The 24,822-nt window shown below is 45.2% G+C and overlaps 3 protein-coding genes across 3 annotated transcripts in view; 2 read left to right on the top strand and 1 right to left on the bottom strand.

Annotated features, from left to right (window-relative positions):
• The first annotated feature begins 971 nt into the window (after positions 1 to 971).
• DPH7 (diphthamide biosynthesis 7) lies at positions 972 to 9,802 on the top strand. The gene is made up of 9 exons (XM_032200377.1): positions 972 to 1,145; positions 1,296 to 1,432; positions 1,883 to 1,970; positions 2,735 to 2,829; positions 4,460 to 4,626; positions 5,160 to 5,232; positions 6,067 to 6,132; positions 6,333 to 6,505; positions 7,744 to 9,802. The coding sequence occupies exons 1-9, from the start codon at positions 1,008 to 1,010 to the stop codon at positions 8,340 to 8,342; spliced, it is 1,536 nt and encodes a 511-aa protein (XP_032056268.1). The 5' UTR covers positions 972 to 1,007; the 3' UTR covers positions 8,343 to 9,802.
• A 1,255-nt stretch (positions 9,803 to 11,057) lies between these two features.
• Positions 11,058 to 11,713, bottom strand: MRPL41 (mitochondrial ribosomal protein L41). The gene has a single exon (XM_032200378.1). It carries the CDS (start codon positions 11,581 to 11,583, stop codon positions 11,176 to 11,178), a length of 408 nt encoding a protein of 135 aa, XP_032056269.1. The 5' UTR covers positions 11,584 to 11,713; the 3' UTR covers positions 11,058 to 11,175.
• A 290-nt stretch (positions 11,714 to 12,003) lies between these two features.
• PNPLA7 (patatin like phospholipase domain containing 7) overlaps positions 12,004 to 24,822 on the top strand; it is a 126,816-nt gene continuing 113,997 nt past the window's right edge. The window contains exons 1-9 of the mRNA XM_032200228.1: positions 12,004 to 12,075; positions 12,249 to 12,306; positions 14,627 to 14,692; positions 15,127 to 15,214; positions 15,867 to 15,949; positions 18,512 to 18,600; positions 19,024 to 19,164; positions 20,543 to 20,702; positions 22,864 to 22,944. Of these exons, the coding sequence (XP_032056119.1) occupies positions 12,268 to 12,306; positions 14,627 to 14,692; positions 15,127 to 15,214; positions 15,867 to 15,949; positions 18,512 to 18,600; positions 19,024 to 19,164; positions 20,543 to 20,702; positions 22,864 to 22,944 (747 nt within the window). The 5' untranslated portion in view covers positions 12,004 to 12,075; positions 12,249 to 12,267. The remainder of the gene's footprint in view (positions 12,076 to 12,248; positions 12,307 to 14,626; positions 14,693 to 15,126; positions 15,215 to 15,866; positions 15,950 to 18,511; positions 18,601 to 19,023; positions 19,165 to 20,542; positions 20,703 to 22,863; positions 22,945 to 24,822) is intronic.

Raw genomic sequence — 24,822 nt, 5'->3', positions numbered from 1 at the left:
TTTCCCTTAGCTACAGCACAGCACATCAATGGCTAAATACTGGGGAGGAAACAGCACAGCTTTGTACAGGCAAGTCCTGCTCCAAAAGCCTCTTGGAGTTACTTTCATGACATCAACAAGAAGGGGATAAAGAGGATTTGGCTGTCGTGGTTGGGTTCCCCAGCTGCACTTGACCATCAGCCTTGTTCAAGGCACTTAAAGGAAGACAAGCTGCTGTGGGAAAGGGGGAGGATCCTCATGCGGGCAAATGAGGTTAAAAGACAGGAAAGAAAGAGTTAAAGGGATTTTTTTCCTTTCTGAAGGCAATAGTTGTATGCTCAATATATTAAAAAATAATCATGAAAAAGTAATGGGTCAGGAAGGTGATAACATCTACTCCCACGGTTCTTCAAGGTAACAATAATAGAGGCTGAGTGAACAACTGTGGAAAGGCCTTATGAGGCCAACTGGTAGACAGACAAAACCTGGCACCAACAAATGAGCATTGCTTATGGGGAAGCAGCCCAGGATGAGCCCTGCGCTGAGTGCTTTGGGAGCAAGTCCTTCAGAACAGGAACAGGCCCATGGGGCTGGCTGTTGGGAAAAGAACCGTGTGTGGGGCAGTGTGCGGGGCTGCGTGTGGCCGTGGGCGTCTCACGCATGTCTCAGGACCACAGGGACACGGGAGAGGCTGAGGACACGGGGATCCAGCCGTGGCCTGCAGCAGCTGAGGGACAGCCGAGCAGGGATGGGCAAAGGGGAACGGAGGGAGGTCCTGAGGGGCGCTGGAGCGGCCGGGAGGACAAAGCGGGACAGCGCCGGCTGCCCTCGGGGTTAGGGACGAGAGGCTTTCGTTCGAGGCCCTGGGAGCCCCGCGGGTGCAGAAGGAGCCCGGGGTCCCCTCCCGGGGCCGGTCCCTCCCCGCTGACCGGGAAGCAGACGGGCGGCGGCTCCTCCCCGCCCCGCTCCGCCCCGCGGAGGAGCGCGGCTGCCGGTCCCGGCGGGGCGCAGCATGCGGGCGGCCTGAGATGGCGGCGCCGTGCCGGACATGGACGCTGCAGGTGGTGGACACGGAGTTCAGCGCCGATGCCGTGGAGTGGTGCCCGGTGGAGGGCTGGCACAGCATCCTGGCCTGCGGCACCTACCACCTCCGCCTGCCCGCCGCGGTGAGCCCACGGGGGGGGCTGGGGGCTGCAAACCGGGAGCCCTGCCCCGTGCCGTGCCCCTACCGGCCGGCCCTGGTCCTGAGGCGGGGAGGTGTGCGGGAGGTGGAGGCGCCGCTAAGCCCGGTTCTTTCTTCCTAATTGTCGGCGTAGGGTGATGAGAGAGGAAGCAATGCGGCCTGCGACCGGACAGGGCGCCTCTACCTGTACCACTACAACGAGGAGCAGCCTTACGTCCCGCTGACCGAGATCCAGAGGATAGACACCGCCGCCATCCTGGATATCAAGTGGTAAGGCTGGCCCCACGGGGCTTGGAGCTCGCGGCAGCTGCAGACCACGGCGGGCTCTGCTGCTTCGGGGTCCCTTTTTGGCCATTGGTATGGCAGCAACGTTCATGTTTATTAGTTAAACTGCCCCTGACTTCTCGGAGGGAAGCAGTTCACTTCAGTGAGCAGAGACTGCTCGTTTCTTTGTTAAATTCTTTGGGTTGCTTATGAGCAGCTTGTCAGTGACTTTGGACATCATCTGTCTGTATAATGATATATCATAACTCCCCCGATATGTATAATATTTTCCCCTGGTACAGGCTTGTGGGAACTTTGAGCCTCAGATTTTCTTCATGAAATTTTTTGATCAAGTACCTTCTTATGCATCCTGGAATAAATGTTATGGCTTTGCTATCTTTCTTAAACTCCGCACAGATGTGCATTCAGGACTTGTTGAACTGTTGGATCTTTTAGGTGCCATGTTCCAGTTGCAGAACATCCCATGGTTGGCATTGCAAACTCAACAGGGGCCGTGGAGTTCTGCCACCTGACTGGAAGTGAGGTAGGTGGCTATAACGCCAGCTGATGCTGAACCTGTTTTTAACTCGGGTTTAATACGGCTCTAGATTTATTAGCAATGCTCAGTGACTTTGCAGGGAAGGTATATGGCTTTCAGGTCTTTCTCAGTGGTCTTAGTTTTATTGTTGTTATTGCTTGTTTGTTTTTTAATGCTTCTTTTGTCTTCTGCTAATGTTTCTCATATATGCCGCAAAATTGTTCATGGCACCAAGAAAGACTGGCTGGGCTCTACCACATGCAGGGTGTGGAAGGTGAAGGCATGGGGAGAGCAACAGCAAAACTTGGAAACTGTTACCAGTTAGTCCATCTTAACTCTCCCTCAGGGAAATCAGAAGGTGCAAAGTTGTTAAAAGCTGGGAAGAGTTTTGGAGAAGGGTTTTTCGGAGTTGGTGGGAAAAGGGACTAATTGAGAGAGCCATGTGAAGAAAGGGAAAACCAGTCTGTATGGGAATTCAGCAGTCAGATAATCAGTTCTGAACTTCATCGCCCACTAAGAGGAAGCAAAATTTAAGGGGGATTTGGTGGGATGTGGAAAGCAAAGGGGTGGGTGTGCTGTATGCATAATGTTTGTCCTTTGGCTAGTGATGAGCAATTGTACATTGCTTCGGGACATTTCATCTCTTCCGTTGTGTGGGACCGTAATGTGCTTCTCTGTCTCTGGAAGACACTCGCCGTAGGTGCAGGCAGCACACATGTTATGTACTTGCTGTCTTCTCAGTCTTAACCCCTTTCTTTTCTTTCCAGTAGAAGAACAGCTGCATGTTGGAGCCATGCTTCAAGGTCGATCTTGGTGCACAGCGTCTGGCCTTGTCTTTAGACTGGTCCACAGGACGAGGGCAATGGTGAGGATGGGAAACAGAGGCTGCTGTTGAGGTTTTTGTGTGTGTGACAGTTTACAGATACAAGCTGAGGCTTTAGTTGAATGAAACTGGTGTCTTTTTTTGGGGAAGTGGCTTAAGGCATTCTTGCAGTGGGCTGCATTCGTTTACCTTCTCTAGAAGTTACTATTCCCAGAGCAAGGGTAACGAAGGAACAAGAAAGTATAGTGTGGTGACTGTAACAAGAGCAGAGCCTAATCAAACCACAAATCTGGGGTTATGCAATGGTGAACAGCTTCAGGTGACCCAGAGGCATCTCTTCTCTTTTGAAAGACCACAGTGGGACGCAGCTCGATCCGCTGGATCCAACTCGGTTTCTCCATCTACTCTTAGAACAGTTGAAATTTCAGTGTGAAGTTCTGCTTAAAAAAGGATAGTAAGGAAATAGTGCACATAAAAATTTTAGCTGCAGTTTCATGAGAAACAGAAGAGAAGTGGTTTGGAAGTACATTTGATTTCATACATTTCATACGTTTGATTTCAGAATTGGCATCACTGCATTAAAAAACATGAATTAGCTGTCCCCTGGAAGGGGTAGGGTGTGTGTTTTCTGTAAGTTATGTGCAAAGCAAAGAGCGGTGCTTTCATTGTAAGGCTGGAAAACAGGGGGCCCAGGCAGTACTGTGCTTAATGTTGAAGGACAGGCATTCAGTTGCTTTTGCTAATTAAACATGTTTATGTGCATGTGTTTTTTGTGTTGTTTAAAGAATAAGTAGAATTTCCAGTTCTACTTTCTTCTGTACGTCTCATCTTCCTCTTGCTTCTGCCCTTCAAGATGGATGATGTTTGCCATGATGAAAAGCCCCTTTGAAGCCTGTCACTGTTGTCTGCTGAGAGACAAATAACCCCTTCTAGAAGCTGAATGTGCAGCCTTTGCCTCTCTGTAGAACTCGCAGAAAGCAGGGCTAGGGGGTGACCCCGTATATCTTTTGTGGAAATTTGGGAAATTCAATGTGGTTTAGTAAGTAGTGTATGATGTACAACTAGAAAGAAGCCCCCAGTCACCAAAATCAGTACTTGCAATTGCAGGTAACCAATCCGAAGGTATTGAGTTCACATCAGGGAATGTCCTAAAATCTGTGCACTGTGATCTGCAAAACTTTTGCTGGTGTTCTAAGTATGTTGTGTCCAGAAAATGCAGCAGTAGTGTACCATGGGAAAAGAGCAGGAAAGGTCAGGATCTGTTAGTGCTTTGGATGCCTCTGATAGCTGTGAAGGAAGCCACTTATTTGTACTGCAGACGAGGTTCTCAGAGGTCCTTGTCAATCTGGTGTGGAGGGAAAAAATTCCTCTTCACATGGAATTAATTCATTTTAATATCAAGCACATGATATTAAAACCTCCTGACTCTGACATGATATTAAAACCTGACTCTGTGAGGTCAGGGAATGGGCACCACCACCAACACAGATGATTTAAAGATGGAAAGCTGAAAATAACTGTATAAATGCATGCATCCCTCCACTGCAATACCAGTTTCTCCTAATGTTCATTTGAATCAAACATGCTATCTATCTGTACTTTGGCTGCTCTAGCAACCTCCTGGGACATCAGTTTCAGTAATTTCTAACGTTTACTCTGTGTTCCACTGCAGTGGGTGTCCTCTGCGAGTGATCAGCAGTGATTCAGAGGGGAAGCTGAATCTGTTCTCCATAGATGAATCTGCTCCTTCTGTGCATGTCCTGAACCAGTGGAAAGCTCACAAATTTGAGGCCTGGATTGCTGCTTTCAATTATTGGAACACTGATGTTGTGTATTCAGGTTTGTAAGCACTGGGAATCTCAATTAGGGTGTGTTTTAAGGGGACACCTTGTTTAGGGATGTGTGTTCCTTGGGATTTTACTTTCCAGGATTGGGTATGCTGCTTCCATCACACCTCTTGAAAGAGCTGGGGCCTCTGCTAGGGTCAAAAAGCTTCTTGCTTGTGGGAAGCAATTAGGGTTAATTAGGAGAAACCTTGTCTTTTAACATGTGCTTTGGCTTGCTATTGGCAAAAAAGATGGTGATGTGTTGGGGTGTGCAAAAGAGCCAGGGAGATTCTAGAGTTCAGTCTTTTTTGCTTCTAAATTTTTATTTTTATTTTTTGCTTAGCAGAGTGAGGATATTGTTATTGCATGTCTCTTCTCTTCTCTGGTGAGGGTACTGTGAGCCTCAAATGATAGCTGGTATGTCTGGTAAATGCTCTGATATCCTAGGGCTGAAAAGCATTAGCTCCGTGTTAACTGTTTTGCTTCTGTGCCTTGATGTGGTCATTTGGGTGGTATTTAGGGTACCTGTATTTTGCCTTTGTGCAGGAGGAGATGACAACCTGCTAAAAGGCTGGGACACCAGATGCAGTCCAGAGACTCCTGTCTTCACCAGCAAGAGGTAACCAAGCTATGCCTGCAGCTGGACCCTGAAGCTGTCGTGTCCCTTCCCAAGCTATGCATGCAGAGATGAACAAGGACCGTGGAGTCTTGTTTGTGCCTCCTCTGGGACATGGAGAGAGAAATTAGATTTTTCATCAGGATAGCTTCAGGTTGAAACTTTTCTTTCCGTGTCCTTCAAAACAATTGATGAACTGCTCGCTTCCAAACAGGAAGATGTTGATGGCTTCTTTATAAAAGAAGCGTCATGATTTATGTTCTTATTTTGGGGATTTTTGTTTGTGTTAAATTTGGATATATTATCGTGGAAGGTTTTTAAAAAAATATTCTCCACTGTTCAGTCATTTAAAGTATTTTTTTTTTCTGGTGACATATGTATTTTGTAGAATATGATTAAAACAGTATGTACAGCTTTCCAGTGAAATTTTATATGTAGCCTTAAAACAATCTGGATTATGAAAATATTAACAATGAGAGTAAAGTCTTCTGGGAATTAATGTTGAGAGTAAAGTCTTCTGGGAATTGAGTTGTTTTGCTGAATTTCTGAAGAATCTCAGCAAAACTGCTCTAGTTTATGTTACAAATATTACTAGAAAATATTCATGCCAAGAGACTGTATGGGTAGAAGTTTTGCTCTGGAAAAGCTGTTGGACTGTGTAGATGGAACTCTGCCTGGGCATTTAATTGAGGTGAAATTTGAGTTCACCTTACTCTCCTTTCTGGAGACACTGTGATGCAGTAAATTGCACTCCAAATCCTTGATATTCAAGGAAGAACCCCTTCTCAAATTGTGTATCATTGTCTCTTCCCTCTGCTGTATGATGCTGTTTTGCAGACATTCAATGGGTGTGTGCAGCATTCAGTGTAGTCCCCACCGGGAGAACCTTCTGGCTACTGGCAGGTAAATCCCTCCTAGCTGCTCTTCACTAGTGTGATTATCCCCCTCGGTTACCTTGAATGTGCTACTGCCTTCCAAGCTGTGGCTTCTTTAGAAATTCAGTGAGGTGAAGAGCATGTGATATTTCCCAATTTTCTTCTGAACTTGTTGTGCCGAATCAGCTATGCTGCTCATCCACATATTAATTTGTGATGCATCTGCAGCTACGACGAGCATGTGCTGTTGTGGGACACCAGGAACATGAAGCAGCCGCTGGCAGACACCCATGTTGAAGGTGGAGTTTGGAGGCTAAAGTGGCACCCAACTTGTGATTTCGTGCTGTTAGCAGCCTGCATGCAGAGCGGATTCAAAATCCTGGACTGCCGTGGAAGCATGGGTGAGTGTTCAGTGGAAGAGAGATGCTCTTGCACTACTCTGCTGCTCTCCTCTCTTGCCTCCAAGTTAATGGAGAAGCTCCAGCTCTGAGCCTGCCAGAAAGATCCAGATACTGTTAATAGCCTGAGACATTTATTCCAACTTAAAGTAACTCTTCCAGCTTTCCCAGACCTACGCTCACTGTTGGCATGATAGGCTGTGCCAAGGCACTGTCATTATTCATACGTAAACCTCTCATAACTTCGCATGGGAGCAAGGCCTGTTTGCCTTGGTGTAAAAGCACAACCTGTTGACGTGACCATTCCGGTTTGTATTCATCTTGCTGGTTCAAAGAGGTTCTTGTGAGTATCAGGTGATGCTTTGCTGTCAGCAGAAGTTACTGACCTACTGGTTATTGCCTCAGAAAGGAAGTGCTGTGCAGTCTGGTTAATCTAGAATAGCACGAATAAGCCCTGTGCATGAATCAGAAGGTATTTATGTGATTAAAAAGCTGTTTGCCTTTACATTACAAATACAATCTGCATAAAATGGTTGCTTTGCTGGGCTTCTCCAGGCCTTGGGCAGATCCACTGCTGCTGAAATGAGGATGACATTTCTTCTGTATAGGGATGGGAGGAACTTGATGTCCACTTAACAATCAGTAAAATGCTGAAAGCACCTGGGAAGAACACATCTGTAATCTATTAATAATCAGAACCTGGTCTACCAATCTTATCTGTTATTGTTATGGCTCATTGGAGATCGCTGTATGATCTGTCTTGTCTTTCTTGAGCCTGTTTAGGTATTTTGAATAATGAAGCTCTTCAAATGTCACGCCCATTAAACCCTCTTCTCTTGTCTGCTCACTGAACTAGGGAAAATCAAGGCTAGTGAGAGGTGGCTGAAGAATTGTCAGGAGAGCCAGTACCTTGTTCCTCCTAGGATGCTTAACTCTGTTGTCAAGGTCGTAACCAGTTCTCTGGGGTAGGACAACAGCTCTTGTATGACACTGGGACAGGCTCCCCAGGGCAGTCACAGCACCAAGCCCGTTGGAGCTCAATGCTCTCAGACATAGGGGTCGATTTTTGGGTGGTCCTGTGTGGGCCAGGAGTTGGACTTGATGATCCTTGTGCGTCCCTTCCAGCTTGGGATGTTCTGACTCTGTGCCATAGTCAATATTAGAATGCCTTGCAAGCAGTCTGCAACAAACTGTTTCACAACTTGCTTTCTGCTCATTTCATTTTTTATTTTTTTTTAAAGCGGAGAACATGGAGGAGTGTATCATCCTGTCATCCTACGTCTTGCACAATTCCCTGGCCTATGGGGCTGACTGGTCAAGACTCTGCCCGAGGGATTCCTTGTCTGCAGCCCAGGACTCTGCTGCTACGTACCAGTCTTTGGGGGAGCTTGTGGCAAGACCAGAGGAAGGAGACGAGAGACTGAATTTGCAGGTTCGAAACCTGAAGATAATTTATGAGTCTCCTACAGCTACTTTTGATGTAATATTGGATGAGGAGAGTGAGGGCCCTGCCTTGCCGCTCAAAGACGAGGCGCATCCTAAGCTGTCTGGGGATCCTGACCTGGGTAGGGAGCCTGGTTTAAGGGAGAGTTCTGGCACTGACCGAGGGGGAGGCCCTGAGTCAGTTGGCAGTTCTGACCCGGGAGTTAAGAGACCCAACAGGATGAGCCTGGACAGAAGTGATGATTCAGCCAGTCCAAAAGAAATGAGCATTGTAGCAACCTGTTCTTTCTATGATAATATCCTACACGTCTGGAAGTGGGAAATGAGCCTGGCCACCCCTTCGGAGACGGCCGGTACTAGATCTCCACCTGAAAGAACGGTTCAAAGTTTGCATTGACAGTCCCAAGGGAAAAGGGTAGGAAAATTTCTGCACTGACAGTAACATCTAAGCTTATGCCCTAATTTCTTTTGGGTTTTGCCAGTTTGTATGGTTGCGTTTGTGAGTCTTAGAAGTCAATACTGACGGAGTTATTTCCTGATGGTTTTATTTTCAGCACTGAGGAAAATTTTTGTTTTGAGAAGTGTGGTCAAGCACAGACACGTTTATTCAGTTTTCCCTTAATGTACTAATTCAAAGTAGGACAGCCTTCCTCTCAGAGGCTACTCGTTTGTACATTATGTTGGAATCCCTTCAAGGCTGGTTTGCATTTGTGTGATTGGAGCCTGTTCTCCTTCCAAAACAAACCAAACTTGTCTGTGCTCCTCCATGTAGCCAAACACACACGTTGTGATCAGAGGCTTCCATGCATTTCTCAAAAAAGTCCACGAGTAGAGGCTTAGATGTGTATGTAGCTCGTTGTGTGATCCGTAAACTAGCACGTTCTTTGAGAAGACACTCAAAGGCAGTCCAGATACTGACAGTGCGTTGTGCTTATGGTGATACTTAGTAAAAAGAAATTCCTTTTATGGGAGGAAATCCAAACTGACTAGTGTGACAGAGAGCAGCTCAGCAACAGGAAGCTTTGTTCCAATTAGGGCCTTTCTTGTAAGGATTCTGGTATATCTGCACACTCAACCTTTACACCAGGCTCATCACCTGGATGCAATCTCACTTTATCGCTCTCCAAGCTAAGCATGAGCTGGCTTAGCAGAATGTGTGTAGGAAGCCCTGCTTGTATTTTAGTGCCACACTTAACCAACCCCTTCCCACCCTGTAGGCATCAAACCGTTGTTTTGTTTGTTGTTTTTTTTTTTCCACTCAGAGACGTACATTTAGGTCCAAAGTCAAGATCTTACAGTTTTTTTTTTTTTTTAAAGGTGAACAGCTTTAAAATCAAAACCTCCAAAAAGTACAGGCAGTGTTTCCTGACATTTTTTAAGTTCAAAGTACAGAAACCAAAATCTTAACAGCATTGCCCTAACTACCTCCAGGAATGGCTGCAGAATTTCTCATGGTTACTCCATTAGCTTTCTTTTTTCACTGTGAAATATCAGCAAAACACCATTTCTGGAAACACTTTCTCTGTTTTTAATTTCATTCTAGAAACAAATGAGCTTAGACTAGGTCAGTAATTTCTAGCTTGCATGGTTTCTCTTTGAGAGTCCTAAAGAATTAGTTGCCTGGAGGGAAAGAAACACCAGCAACAACTTTCTGTAACAGTGCTGCATCTAAAACGAGGTACAGTAGGTAAGAATTTTACTGCTTTGAAACTCTTTTTTCAAAGGTGAATGTGTATTTTAAAAAAACTCTCGAGCGCTGTTACATTAAGATTCATATTAGTATTGCGAACAAGAGCTTTTGTTAAAAAACGCCCTATTTTTGGATGTTTCTAAAATAAAATCAAGACAAGTGATTTATCTTTCTTGTTTGTTTTGATTTTTGTAAAAAGCCCTTTATGCTTTGGGTGGATTACTGCTACATTTATAATCACTAAACTACATAAAGCCTGTGTTGTTACAACCCGTACTGATCTAAGACAAAAGAATTTGTTACTAAGAAGAGTGATTCACTGTCTTTAATTATGACTTATTCTAGGACACCTGTAGAACACCACTGCTGGCATCCTGGTGGTTTTGTTTTTAAAAAATACTTTGACTTATCTATCAGTCTTCATTACAGACTGGATGCTCACAGAGAGCACAGGTAACATGCACCTTCTCTCCAAATGTGAAAAACTGCATTCTAATTAAATTATCTGATATTCAAGCTTTGCAGTACTTCATATTTAGAAAGCCTCATAAAAAAAAAAAAAAAAAAAAAAAAAACTCTGGGCAGTGCTACAGTCTCCACACAGAACTGTTTCACAGGACCATTTTCTCAAAAACTCCAGTACTTGAGGGTCAGGGAAAAACGTTATTTCCAGCAATTTACTTAGAATTTTGGTATTTTTACTTCATAAGCAGCTGCACGTAACTCTTAAGTGCTGCTTGTATATGTTTCATTTTATGAATTGTAAGGCATTGCTCTTTCAGGAACCTATCTCAAAAACAGTTTTTAAGGTGTATTTAAAATTTAAGCATCTATCTTCAAAGGTCAAGCATCTGCACTGCTAATTAACTGTATCTTGATTTACTTCAAAGGAGGAGTTTTGAGGCTTGGGAAAGCCTGGAATAATTGTGAGATTCAATATAAGCTACAGCTCAGAATATTTGTGACATTCAATACAGGCTACAGCTCCTGCTCAGAGAGCTTAGAGTAAGGCTTTGTTGGAGGTCTTATCCCTGTTTTAGGGGAACACTTCCCTTTAGCTAGTGAGAAATTCACTTGAACATTCTGCTTTTGGCTGTGCTCGCGACTTGCAGCAGAGCTGTGGCAGTACTGACCAGGGATGCTTCAGCTCGAAGAGGCTTGTCCCACAGCTCCAGACTCTCCTGGAGGCAGAGGAGCCCTCCCTCATTCCTGGAGGTCAGGCACATTTGCTTCTGCAGCCTGGAGAGCAACTTCCTCCTGTGATTACCAGCGTGTGGTCAATCAGCTCTTGTCTGAGAGCAGGACACCCACACGTGCAATTATACACACGGTGCAAGCCAACTGACACCCTCCCTGCTCACTGATGAGGCACAAGCTGCCAGTTCCCCCACCGCGATTAAAATCACACATTGCAGAAAGACAAAGCGGAAGGATCAGCTTTTAATACCCACTGAAAGAAACAGTCCCGGATTTGTGGGCGCAGGTCCAGTCTCCCACCACCGCTCACGGCAGCGGCCGCGGGCATCCCCCCGCTCGCTCCCTAGCGCACGTAGTTCTTGGGGAAGAGCTGGAAGAGCTTGCCCTCCTGCGTGGGCTCGAAGCCGTACTTCTGCAGGTCGTTGGGGTCGAAGGCGCCTTCCTTCACGTCCTTCTCGATGCGGGGCGCCACCACCTCGCTGAAGAGCTGCTTGGCCGTCAGCGGCGGCTCGGAGCCCTCGGGGGCGCGGTACGAGACGTAGGGCTTGAGCTTGAAGCCCGCCAGGTCGGGGACGACGAACTGCGGCACCATCTCCTTGACCAGGAGGAACTTCTTGTTGGCGGTCAGCACGCCCAGCCTCTTGGCCCCGCGGCCCTTGTTGTGGCTGCGGGGGCCGCGCTTGCTGGTGAACGGGGACATGCGGTCGGCGCCCCGCACCAGCCCGCGGGCCAGCTGGGCCAGCAGCCCCATGCCGGGCGCCTGCGGCCCCTCAGGAAGCGGCGGGACGCGGGGGAGGCGGCGCCGGGCCGAGAGCTGCGGGCTCCGGGCTCTGTCCCCCGGCTCCGCCGCTGCCGCCACCACCGCTTCGCCTCACACAACCCGCACCTGCACCCCGCAGCACCGCCCGCTCCCACTGGCTGGAACGCGCTGGCCAATCCGCAGAGCCTATCTTAGCTCGCTCTCGGCGCGGGGCCTGTAGGGGGCCAATCAGCACCCCGGCTGGGTGGGCGGGGCTGGGCGCTCCCCTCAGCGGCGGGGGCGGGGCCGGGCCCGGCTTCGGCCCCGCTCGGCTGCGTTCGGCTCCACTCGGCCCCGTTCGGCTTCGTTCGGCTCCGCTCGGCCCCGTTCGCAGCGCGGGGCCGCCCCGGCGCTCCCGGCGGTGCCGGTGCCGGTGCCGGTGCCGACCCCCCCGGCTACCGCCTGCCCGCAGCGCGGCTCCCCGCTCGCTCCCCGCAGTGTGAGGTGCGTGAGCGCGGCGGGGCAGCGGAGCCTTCACAGACAGACGTTGGGGGGAGGTGGGCGCCGCGCGGCCCCCGCCCGCGATTTCGGGGTTTTTGGCCCCAAAATGAGTGCGGGGGGGGGTGGGGGTGGGGCGCGGTCGCTGTCCCCGCTGAGCTCTGGGCTTCTTCCCTCAGGGCCCCGGCACCGCCAGGCATGGAGGAGGAGGAGGAGGGCAACGGCACCGGCCTGGAGGTACGGCGGGGACGGGGGGTACCGGGGGGTACCGGGGGGTGCCGGTGTCTCTGTGCCGTTTCTCCGTCACGGCCGTGCTGCGGGCGGTGCTGGCCTTTCGGACCTGTCCCCCCGTGGGTTTCACCGTCCCGACGCCTCAGGATCGGTGCTGCTCTCGCCGTGTTGTATTTTACCATTTTTCGGTTTATTTTCGCCACGAGCCCTCCGCTCTCTGCGCCGCGTTCCCGGCTGTGGCCCCTCCGTGCCCTCTGCTTGGTGGTCAGTCCCTCCGGGACTCGTTGCTCTTCCCCTAATGCCACACAGGGGCTGCGATGGGAACTGGTCGCTGTTGGATCTAAAAGCCACACACAGCGTGCTTGTATGCAGGCAAACGGCGTTTTCTTGTGAAAATCCAGCATCTAGTCAAGCCACAGGCATGCGGCCAGGTGCGCACAGGGAAGCCTGTTCGGAGGATTTCTAATTTAAGGCCCTGCTTTCTGCACCCGGGGAGGCTTCGCACCCCTCCCTGCGGGGCACGGCTCGCTGTTTACCTTTGATTGCGATGCAAAGTTCTGGAGCTCCCGCTGGAGCTGCGCCTTCTGTGCGCCGTACTCTGGATGGGTGTGAGCCTTACTGACGTAGCTCTGTGTTTTTGTCTACGGTGAAATTTTCATGAAGAAAATGAGAATTAAACCTCGGGAAAAAGCAGACAAGTTGTTTTCACGTCAATACATACTCTTAGCCTATCGCCGCTTTATTTTCCAGCGACGTGCCGGTCCTCTCAGGGATGTTCCAAACAAGTTTTGTGTCCGAGTGTTGTCTGAAGGCTTCTGAGGACGACGTGAAGTTGTTGAACGCAGGTGCTGGTAGTGGAGGCTCCGTCCTGCAGCCGTGGGATGTTGTGGCTGTGCAGGGCTGGTGATTTAACAATTTCACAGCTGTCCCAGGGGCTGTTTTCTTACAAACAACTACTTACATGGCTGTGGTGCCTGTGAGGTCAGATCCTGCTTGTTGGCTTTCCCTGCTGTTGCCAAAGGATCGCCAGTGTTTGCAAGTCTCCCCATGCTGTGGGGGGAACGTTATTCATGCTGGTGTTGCTAATAAACCATACACGAGCCTCTCAGTTTCTTCTGGAGGTCTGAATTTTTTCTTTCCAGTACTGACTTTTTGTACTGTGATGTGAGGGCTCTGTGTGTGCATTTTGGTTTGTCGTGAACTTGTTTCTTCTCACGTAGCAGCAATGTGACAGTCAGTTGGCAACTCCTGTTTTCCGTGTTATTTGAGCTCGTACAGGCCTGGATAGTAGCAGAACTCTGTGTAACCCCAACGCTGTCAAGGAGAAACAAACTGAGTGACCACAACTGACTAATAGTGCAAACTCACTGGGCTTTGCCAGACTGTATTGGTGGCTAACAGCTTTTCAATGTTGTTTTTTTTTATTGTGACTTTTCACTGCCATCCCACTAATGACAGCCTGACACTGATAACAGCGATAGTTGAGGATGTTGGGAACGTTGTTGGTACGCTGTGTTAAAGCAGCCTCAGAAGATAAACTCTCATCTGCAAGCATTGGCTGGTCAGGCACTGCAAACCCGGAATGAACTTTGATGAGAGAGACTCTCGTGGTTTGGTGACTCCCAGCGTGCGCTTCCAGTTTTCTTTTGGTTGCAAAGATAAATTAAGACACCATCCAAATCTGGAACTGAGGGCAAAAATTGAGACCAAAAAAAAAAAAATAAGATTCAAGAACTTGTAAGGTTTGAGTCGGACTTAAGACTTACTGGCTGGTGTGTTCTTATACTCTTTAGTTTCCTACTTGTTCCTAATATTTGGTTTGCTTTTTACCTCCGCTCAGGGAAGTTTTGAGCTGTCAAACTTACAGCTTTTATAACTTTCACATTTTTTTCCCAGAATAGCAACAGTCAGGATAGGTTCCAGGGCTGTATACCTGAGTTAGAGCAAATCCCATGTGCAAATCTTCCTTGTTTATGCTGAATTTCATCTGCCATTTTATTGCTTATTTTCTTAGTCTCTTAAAATCCTTTACATTCCACTCTTATCCTTATTGCTCTGAGTAACATCGTCATTAAAAAAAAAAAAAGCTATCATCTCCCTGTTTGTCCCTGTTTTAGCATGGTTTAGGAACTGACACCAATATAAACTCCAGTACTGGCCCCTCTCCACTGAATGTGTTGTATTTCAGAGTGGATGATAGTTGAAAGAAAGACATTGGAAAATACTATCAAGTTGTATTGTGTATGGCAGAGCAGACACTGAGATGCTTTTATGGAGGCTTTTTGCCTGTTGTGGGAAACTAATTTCACTTTCCTTTTGGTGCTAGGCTGTGTTACCAGCAGGTGGAACACGAATTCTTCAATTTGTAGAAGACAGAATACAGACTACTATGGTAATGTACAGCTTTAATCAACTGGATGAAAGATTGTGTGTGCATAAATAGTGTGCAATTGCTTGTAAGCTCCAAGAACTCTGCTTTGTCAAAGCTGAAGTCTGAGTAGACTGAGAGGAGGAGTTTTTGTTTCATTATTGTTGCTGTGCATGAGGCAGGAATTAATTCCTCTTATTTCATCCCATGTATATTTAGCTCATCAGTTCATAGATCTTCAGGGGAAGAATGCTGAATATTTCGCATATAAGCTTATGAAGCACTGATATAATTTAAATTTAAACTTCTTGTATGTGTGATGTTTTAGTTAAAAATGAAATATTTGTGAATGTGTGTGATATTCAGGCCACTTACTGAGCTAAGTGTTCTCCAAAACATAAAATAACTTTCAACTACAAAAGTCATTAATTTGTTTCCCCTGTAAATTCTTCCCACAGCTGACTGGAATTGCAATTGGAGCTGCAGTTGCTTTGCTCCTGATAGGGACTGTTGTGATTGTCATCTATAGAAGAGTGAAACAGTCTAGTAAGTACTCAACAACAATGTTTAAAAACAGTTTTCTCAGTATTTTTTTCTCAGTAACCTTCAGTATTTTTTGTAGCATTATGTGGTAAATTCTGGGTCAGTTTGTAATAACTTTTTGCTGTGAAGGTAGTGGCTTCTGCAGAAAAAAAAAGCTTTAACAGGATAAAGAACTTGCATTGATACACTTACCCAGCTCTGAATGTCAAATTCATAACTGTCTTGTGCAGGACACTGGAGACTTTTGTTTCTCTAGTGTGTGATAGCCTTAATGTCACTTGGCTTACAAATAATTTCAAGCCTGCTGTGACTTCACTGTTAAAATAATGAGACATCAGTGAACTGGAGGTTTCCTTTTATGATCGTAAAGTCCCCTGATCTCTCTGCCTGTTTAGTGAGTCTTTTTACCTTCCCCAGTGATTAGGTGGAGCCTTAAGCTAGCTCATCTCTAGTCTGGCTTGGCTAACCGGAGCTGAATCGTGAGGTGCCTTGTGCAGGTTTGAATTTGAAGTGCTGGCCACAATAGTTTGTTTCTTAGCAGACACGAACTGTGGCTATTAAGGAAGTAACAAAGCTGACAACTCGTGCTTAGTCTTCTTTCTGCCTGTAACATAAAGCTGCAGATGGTTTCTGATGGGAAACTTGTCTGTTTTAGAACAACTTCAACCACATGTGCCTCAATACAGATTTCGCAAACGAGACAAAGTGATGTTCTATGGGCGGAAGATCATGAGAAAGGTAAGAATATTTGGCATGGTTGGAGGGACGTAAAGATTAAAAAGATCCAGTTTAGGAGGTCTGGTAAATTTTGAAACATTTTGCTTGCTTAGTCCAGCTCAGGATCTTTGACCCATTAAGCTTCCTTGAAATTTTGGGGATGTGTCAGAACTCCTGGAATCTTGCCAGAATTGCGAGTGGAACAGCAAAAGCTTCTCTTTCTGATTAAACCTTACCTCCTTCAGGAATATTTTCAGACATCAAGGATAGTGGTGAATCAAAGAATACTCCTCTATGGAATTGATGGTTGATTATCCATCATAATCTACCTATCTTTTTCTATATTTAGAATTATATTCAAGATTTTCAGTGTCTATATTCAGGATTGTCATTTTCAGATAATGACTTCTACTGCGGTCCTTATGTTCAAAGCTAACACTGTCTTTCCCATGTTAGGAGATGGCCAGTCTATTTGGGGAGCACGTACTCAGATTTATTTTTCTGCAGTCTACTTATGAACAGCACTAACCACTTCAATATATGAGCCCTTGTTTTCTTGAATTACAAATAAGACTTTCAGACTATAATTATAGACTGTTTCAGAGGGCTTTATCCAGTGATTGAACTTTGCCTTAGATTGCAGCAAGGAATGTTATGTGTGCCCTAGGTTTCCTGTCCTGATGTTGTTTGTGCCCTATTATTCTAAAAAGTCTCCTTAAATTTTCTGTCAGTCAGAAGTCAGTTCCTGCATGGGATCTAGTTTGACTGTGGCTGACAAGTTGGTTAAATCCTTAAAGTCTGTGGCTGCCTTTCTGATACTTACTTCTCTCTCTCTCTCTCTCTTTTTTTTTTTTTTTTTTTTTTTTTTTTCTTTACAGTTTCACTTTGTCTTTTTCACTTGTAACAAGAAGGTTTGAACAGACATTTCCTGTGACTAACTAGGTTAGCCTTAGTGTAGGCATCCTAGGTTTTCACCACTGATGGTCTGGTTGTCAGTTAACTGAGGATGTTAATGTTCCTGCCTTGCTTCCCTTGAAGCTGTTTAGTGTGTGCTGAATGTGAGATTCTTTTTTCCCCCAGTTGACAGTACCACCGTGGCTAAAAGAACGAATCTTTTCAGAGGAGGAATGAATGGCTGTGTTAGTGCAGAGATGTGCAAGCTTGTGAGAAAACCAAATGCGATAGGGCCTGGGTGTCGAGGTGATTTCCTTACTCAGCACCATCTGTGCCAAAGTCTATGGAGCAACTTCTTGGAGTTTTAGTACATACAGTGTTATTGAGAGAGCCTGGCTTTGGAAAGCTGCATCTTACTCAGATGGGGACTCTGAACTCTTTTCAGAGTAGCAAATGGTTATTGCTTGCTTGTAGTCAGATACAAATGGCTGGTGGAAGAAAAAGGCAGCTTAGTCCTGACTGCAATGTGTGCTCCTGTGGTGTCAGATCCTGGGTCTGGTGGGGTCCCCGGCCCTGGGACCTGCGAGGCAGGAGGGGGCTGGAGCGGCCCCTTCAGGACCACCGGCAGAGTGGGGCTGCAGGCGTCCTCGCTGTCTGTGGGACAGCCTGCTCGAGTGCAGCTGTGTGCTCACACAGACACTGCTTAACAGCGTGTAGAGAAATAAGGTAGGGATAAATAACCTTGCTTTGTCAGACACTGCTTGTGGAGGGACGCTTCCTCTCGTGGGCTGCCGCAGCCCTCTGCCTCATGCGCTTTGCTCAGGTATTTGGGCTTAATGGTAGACACTGTGCTGTTTTTAAAACTGAGCATTGTTCTTGGACTGTGCTTCTTAAATTCAGAACTTCATAATTTTCATGTTGTCTGACACATTTATATAAAGCTGCCTAGAATTTCACGTGGTGAAATCATTTTATGAATGAGATATATAGAATATTGCAAACTGCTGTTTGTAGTGGAATGCTTTATGCATTTTTGGTAAAATGCCAAACTTGTACTCTTTTTTTTTTTTTTTTTTTTTTAAAAAAAAAAAAAAAAGGAAAGAAAAAGAAAAAAAGTCTCCAAACTAATTTAATTTTTTTTTTTTATTTTTTTATTTTTTTTTTTGTGTGTGTGTGTGAGGAAAGTAGTAATACTTTAGTTACTACTGAGATTATTTTCTTGGTCTTGCAGTTGTTGCAATTCTCCAGAAGGTGGCACTTAGTTACTGTGAAAAGGAAGCAAAAGACTGGCTGCATGTCTGTGCTGCTGTTTGTCACCAGTTGAAAAATGAATCAGGCCCTGGTGTGTTAACATCAGGCCTCCAAAGGAATACTGGAACTTTAAATGTTACTTCTCTGCCTGACGTTGGGTGTTCCTAAGTGAGAATTGTATAGCTAAGGGTTTTTTTTTTCTTCACTACCATCCATGACCACTGTAGTGGTTGCTTTTCAAGATCAAAATATACTCTGCTTTATGTCTAGAAAGAAAGTGATCCTGGAGTAGGTGTTGTTCCAGTCCTCAAAGTCTTACATTATTGCCTCGCTCTACTCATGTTCTAATGACCTGGTAGATAACTTAGATCTTTTGCAGGGTTGGGGCTAAGGTTTTGTTTTTTAGTAAATGTTTCTGGTTTTGTTACTTCCTCCTAGGTTACAACCCTTCCGAACTCTCTGGTTGGGAACACTGTGCCTCGCCAAAGGATGCGGAAACGGGCAAAAGTTTTAAATTTGGCAAAAAGGTACTTGGGCTTTTGGGAAGGGGAGAATTCATGCAATGGGTGCTGTTGTGTGTGTGGTGTTGTGTGTGGTGGTGTTTTGTTTTGTTTGTGTGTATGGGATGTGGAACCAATCCCTAGCACAGTGTTTTTCTATTGCTGTTGTTTTTCACAATCCTTTGGTCTCCCAGCTGGGCACTGGCCTTGCATTCTGCTGGGAAGTTTGTTGAAATGGAGTGGGTGTGCCTGCAGCATTGTCTGTAGTTTTGCTGAAGAAGGCAGGAAGGGAGCAGTCGGAGAGAGGAACACTGCTGTTTTATCTATTTGATAATGTGTAACTTGGTATAGTGTGCTTTTGATATTGTGCTCAGCCTATGGTGCCCGTGTACAACTGGCTGCTAAGACAGATGAGATGTCATCCTGACCTTCTGGTGTTTTGATTTGTAGGATTCTGCGTATCAAGAAGGAGTGTCCAACTCTGCAGCCCAAGGAACCACCTCCCTCTCTGCTAGAGGCAGATCTGACAGAATTTGATGTAAAGAACTCGCATTTGCCATCGGAAGTCCTATACATGCTTAAAAATGTTAGGTAATGTTAAATGGAAAGATAACTTTATTTTGCTTTTGACGGATATTTAAGTGATATAAATGTTCTTGCTGCCTCATTTAAAGCCTTAAAATTTATCTCTGTGTGGTCAGAGTATTGAAGCAGTTGAAAGAAACTTCACCTGAGCATGATGAAAAAGTCAAATAGTTTCCAAATTTCTAGAAACTAAGAAAATATTGGAGTGCATTAAAAGAAAATAGAGTGGGTTGGGGAGACAGTTTAGTGCCTAAATTTGGAGATAGTAAGATTTCTCTGATGTGAACAGATTTCTGTTAGTGCATTTTTTAAATTCCCTTTAGACTGTATCTGACCATTTTTTGTGCAAACGTTGTCATAATTAGTAAATACTAATTGGCTGCCATATTGACAACTTGCTAAACTGCAGAATTTTTTACTTGTCTAGCTAAAAAGGTTACAAATAAAATCAAAGCCAACTTAATCCCCCCCAGCCCTCTGGAGGGGTGATAGGAAGGTCATTGTGCCAATTCAGTTGTGTTGATATTGCTGACAAAGCAAAAACTTTCAGATCTGAAACTTTGGTTTTGTTTGTATATGTTAATTTTTTTCCTATTACAATCTAATTTAGTCCTGAAGGTCATACATAATAGATGTTTTGGTACTCTAATAAAATTACTTTGGTACTATAGTAAAAGAACTATTTAAGTCATCTAAGCTTTCTCTTGTGGAATTCTGACGTCCTGTGACTAACTGATGTTGCGGAAGAATTTGATTGTGTTAAAGGGGAGCTCATGGAACTATATGGAAGGCCCTTCTGGTGCTGTGCACAGAATGCTGAGGTTTAAGATGGAGATTTCTGTCTGCCTAGTGGTGATTAACTTGTTTCACTGTCACGGGAGTCCAGTTGCATGCTGCCTGTAGGAGGTAGTACAAATTTACAAGGATACAATGATGGGATTTTTTTTTCCTTCAGTATTTCTCATGTGTTCTGGTTACGTGGGGGTAGCTGTACTACAAGGGGAAGTTACAAAGGGTAGCTTTTGTCATACAATGTGTGAATCTGCTGTGGGTTTTTATATTCATTTCCCTTGAAAAGCCATGCTACCATTTGCTTGAAGAAGACCTTCCTTTTTGCACCTGTTGGCATTGTTTGGTGTGATGTTCAAAAAGGAACTCCAGTATTTACACTTCTCAGCATTTTACAGCACTCCTGCATTTCTGTCTTGGTGACTTCTGCAGTAGGAAATGCCAGACCATCGTATTGCTGTGCTACAACTTCCTCTAAGGTCTTTTGGGAGGGCTTTGGTGATTTAGGAAGGATTTTCTAAGGGTGGTGACAGCTTTAGGTTTCATTTGCATAGAGGGGGGAAAAAAACCTAATATTTCATTTTCTTTCCTGCAGGGTCCTTGGTCACTTTGAGAAGCCTCTTTTCCTGGAACTGTGCAAGCACATGTTTTTTGTGCAGTTGCACGAAGGTGAATACATCTTCCGTCCTGGGCAGCTTGATAACAGCATCTATGTTGTGCAAGATGGAAAGCTGGAAGTTTGCATTCAAGAAAACGTAAGCATAAACTAAGTCATGGTTCTTGAGATAAATCTCTTGGCATAGCATGTGTGTCGGCATGAATTATTAATCATTGATTAAACTTAGGTTTGAATCATACTGATATTCGTAAAGACTGCTTCTAACCCTTCAGGGCCATGATATTTCAAGGTGAAGGTTTTGAGCTGTGGTCCACCATGTGTTAGAAGAGGAAGCTAAATGCAGGACTTATGGGGTGTTCTGAAATAACCTCACATACTCTGGTCACATAGTTACTGCGGGAGATTGGGGTGTAAGACTGGCTTTGCACACTGTTGGAAACATCCTCATTTTGGATGATGGTTATGTAAGTTAGGGGTACAGAATAGGACAGTGTCAGTAGAAGAGACCAAGTGATGCTATACTCCGAAATACTGTAACCTGCTAGTTAAGGGGCTTGCCTGGAAGGTGGCAGATCCAGATTTGCTTTTGTGTGGACGAGGAAAAGATAGCTTGTATTATGGGTGAGTCTTAAAACACTAAGTGCAATCCATTCTGCCAATTTGGATTACTTTTTTTTTTTTTTAAATTATTATTCTTGACTGAACTTTTCAAGTTTAATTCAGTTTTGGTGGCGGAAAATGCATTTGCTAGGGTTTCTAATGATCTAAAATTTTTTGATTTCTATATATACTTCTTTGGTGGTTTTACTCGGGTGGGCAGTCGAGCTCGACCACAGCTGCTCTTTCACTCTGAGAAGGGGGAGAAAATACGATGCAAAGGGCTCAAGGATTGAGATAAGGATGGGGAGATCCTTCAACAATTATCGTGATGGGCAAAACAGACTCAGAGTAGGAAGATTTATTACCTATTAGTAACAAGGTAGGGAAGTGAGAAACAAAGGAAAGAAACCAAAAATGCCTTCCCCCATCTGCCCTCTTCCACCTCCTCCCTCCAAGCGGTGCAGGGGAACGGGGAATGGGGGTTGCAGTCAGTCTATAGCGCTTCATCTCTGCCGCTCCTTGTTGGTCCCTCTCTGCCCCTGCTCCACGTGGGGTCCCTCCCACAGGATGCCATCCTTCCTGACCTGATCCTGTGCGGGCTTCCCACAGGCAGCAGCTCTCCAAGCACTGCTCCCACACAGCTCTGTACCACGGGGTCCATCCCCCAGGAGCAAACTGCTCCAGCACGGGTCCCCCACAGGTGGGCGGCAGCTCCCCCCAGCCCCCTGCTCCTGTGTGGGCTCCTCTCCACGGGCTGCAGCTCCAGCCCGGGGCCTGCTCCTGCGAGGGTTGTCCATGGGCCGCAGCCTCCTCCAGGCCACATCCACCTGCTCCACTGGGGGCTCCTCCACCCATGGGGGGGCTGCAGCGTGGAGATCTGCTCCGTGTGGGACCCATGGGCTGCAGGGGGACAGCCTGCTCCACCAGGGGCCTCTCCACAGGCTGCAGGGGAACTGCTGCTGCGTGCCTGGAGCACCTCCTGCCCTCCTGCTGCACCGACCCTGGGGGCTGCAGGGCTGCTTCTCACTCCTCTCTCCCAGTTGCTGTTGTGTTGTGTTAACTTTCTTAAATCTGCTCTCACAGAGATGCAAACAACATCACTTATTGGCCAGACCCTGGCCAGTGGCTGGTCCCTTACTGAACATGGGGCAGCTTTTGGATGCTTCTGGATTCTTCTTGCAGAAGCCACCCCTACGACCGCCTTCCTTTCCCCCCCCGCTACCGAAACCATGCCACATAAACCCACTACAGCCTTTCACTTTTTTCCTGTTGTACTGCTCATTGATGTGTAATCCTTTGATAAAGGGAGCTAATTCTGTTTCAGAGTGAAGAGAGCTTTTTTGTTTTTCTTTGTTACATCGAAAAGACAAGTAGGTGACATCTACCCCTAGACAAAAGAGGCTTCTAGTTTCCTTTAATTTATCACTTCCTGAACTGCACTGGAGTGTCTTTGAATGTCTTGTGGTTTTTCTACTGTCTATTAGAATGGTGGTTTACAATCTGGGTGATGTGAATTAGCACACTTCCATCAGATTAGAGAGAATACTAGCCTCCAAGTTCTAATGGGGGACCATTTCTGTTAAGGCTGTTCAGTCTATCTGGGAGAATGACAGCAAGTTAAGCTTTCTAAAACACTCTGCATATGCCATATATACACCTCTGTGAGCCCATAGTAATCTTTTATCCTACACTTGCAGGATGGAACAGAAGTGGTTGTTAAGGAGGTGCTGGCAGGAGACAGTGTCCACAGCCTTCTCAGCATTCTAGATGTTATCACGGTAAGTTCTTGAACGTGCAGGTTTCCTGCAGCGCTGTCTTATGTCACTGAGCCTGGTGTGGGGGGAGACATAAACTTTCAGCATTACTCAGAAAGAACTGGAGTGGCTACAGTTTCTTTAACCAGTCCTTTTTCTCCTTTGTAGCTGTAAACAGGTTGTGAAAAATGAATGCTTAACAGTGTAACACTGGCTATTTCTCAGCAACTTTTCTGGTAAACATCAGTGTTTGAATCTTTCATTTATGTCTGGAAAACCTGAGGTATAGTTTTTGATTTGCTCAAGGTCACAAGGACGTCAGGAGAAGGACCAGGTTAGGGCCCAGAATTCCTGGATTTTATATGGTTTGACTTATTACTTAACAAATTTATTTTTATTTAGTCCAATGAAAATAATCTGACAGTTGTTATTATTGTAATTACACTGTGAAACCAGTTGATGGATTTGATTTTTTCCTAATATGTTGTTGTTGCTACTGGCCATCCGAGGGTTGTGCTCTGTGGCAAGCGATAGGATGAGCTAAGTGCTAGCTGCTTGCACAAATTAGCAGTGTGGATTTTGTTTCAGGTGGAATTACAGTGATGGGTTTTCTGAAATTGTCACATCACATCATATCTTATTTAGGAATGTCTAAACCGAAGGTGGAGGATTCATCATCTTCAGTAACATCAAAGCACTTGAGTGCTTACTTGGAGGGTGTTGATAGCTGAGATTAAGATGAAAACCTAATCAAAAAGTTGTTCATATTTGACATCGATTCTCTTATATTTGTTTGTTTCCTTTCATTAAATAGTACCCTTATCATACCTATTAGTTCTAATGATTCTGTAAAGTGTTCTTTGCCACTTCTAGATGAAAACAGATAGTACATATTTGTGTGTGTGTGTATAAATAAAAATTTCAATTAAACCTATTGAAAGGAATAACAATTTTTAAGCTAGGACACACTTTCTTCTGTAGAACGCAATGGCAAGTAAATAATTTGGACTGTACAAGTCTGCTTCGTGCTGTCAAATCCATAGTAATAGCAGATTCAGAGGTCTTTGCCAATGATGCTTCTGACAGTAAATTTTCTTAATGACAGTATCCTAAAGAGCCATGGAGAATCTGGATACTAATCATATTCTTTTCCTGTTTTCTTATACAACAGGAATTTAATGTTCTCTTCAGTGTTGATTTTCTGTTGCACTTTTTTTTTATCAGGGTGGTTGTCATTCATTTCTTTTTATTTTCATTCTATCCTTTTTTTCTTCATTCTTATTAGTTACACCAGTAGTGAAGCAGAATAGAAGAATTATTGAAAGTCTGATTAAAAGGCGCTGTTAGTGTGCAGAAAAGTATAAAACCAAGAACCTTGCACACTTTCTTTCTTAAGTAACTTGTTCTAATTTATTTTCTACTGCTCCCTCTTTTCTATCTTGTTTCCCTGCTTTTGAACTGATTATTTTATTTCTGCTTTTTCTTCTTACTATGCTTCTTATTCACTTGGGTATAGGAGTAGCATGAAGATGGGCAAGGAGCAGGAAAGTAGTATTGATCAAAATAGAGGAGGTTTCTCTGTGGCATTTGGAGATATTGGATGAGTCTTAGAACCTCCAGCAGATACCATACTCTTAACAAAATTTTACTGTACCACCAAACATGTGGACCTGAATTGGAGAAAAAATGCTTTCAGAGAGACTTTGAATTGTTGGAGCTGGATTGGTGATTTCTTTGTCCGCTTTTGTAACATAGGACATCAGGCTTGTCTCATACTTGGTTGAGAGATGCGCAAAAAGGTTGAGGTTGTTGTTAGAAGTGCTGCCATTTGTTGTAGGACCCAAAGACAGGGCATGTAAGAGGTAATTTTCCTATTTAATTGTCTAATTTTTAAAGTTTTCT

The sequence above is a fragment of the Aythya fuligula genome, chromosome 19 (genome assembly GCF_009819795.1).
Source record: "Aythya fuligula isolate bAytFul2 chromosome 19, bAytFul2.pri, whole genome shotgun sequence".
Taxonomy (NCBI): Eukaryota; Metazoa; Chordata; class Aves; order Anseriformes; family Anatidae; genus Aythya; species Aythya fuligula.
The sequence above is the reverse complement of the archived record's forward strand: the minus strand, read 5'-3'. Positions and strand labels throughout refer to the sequence as shown.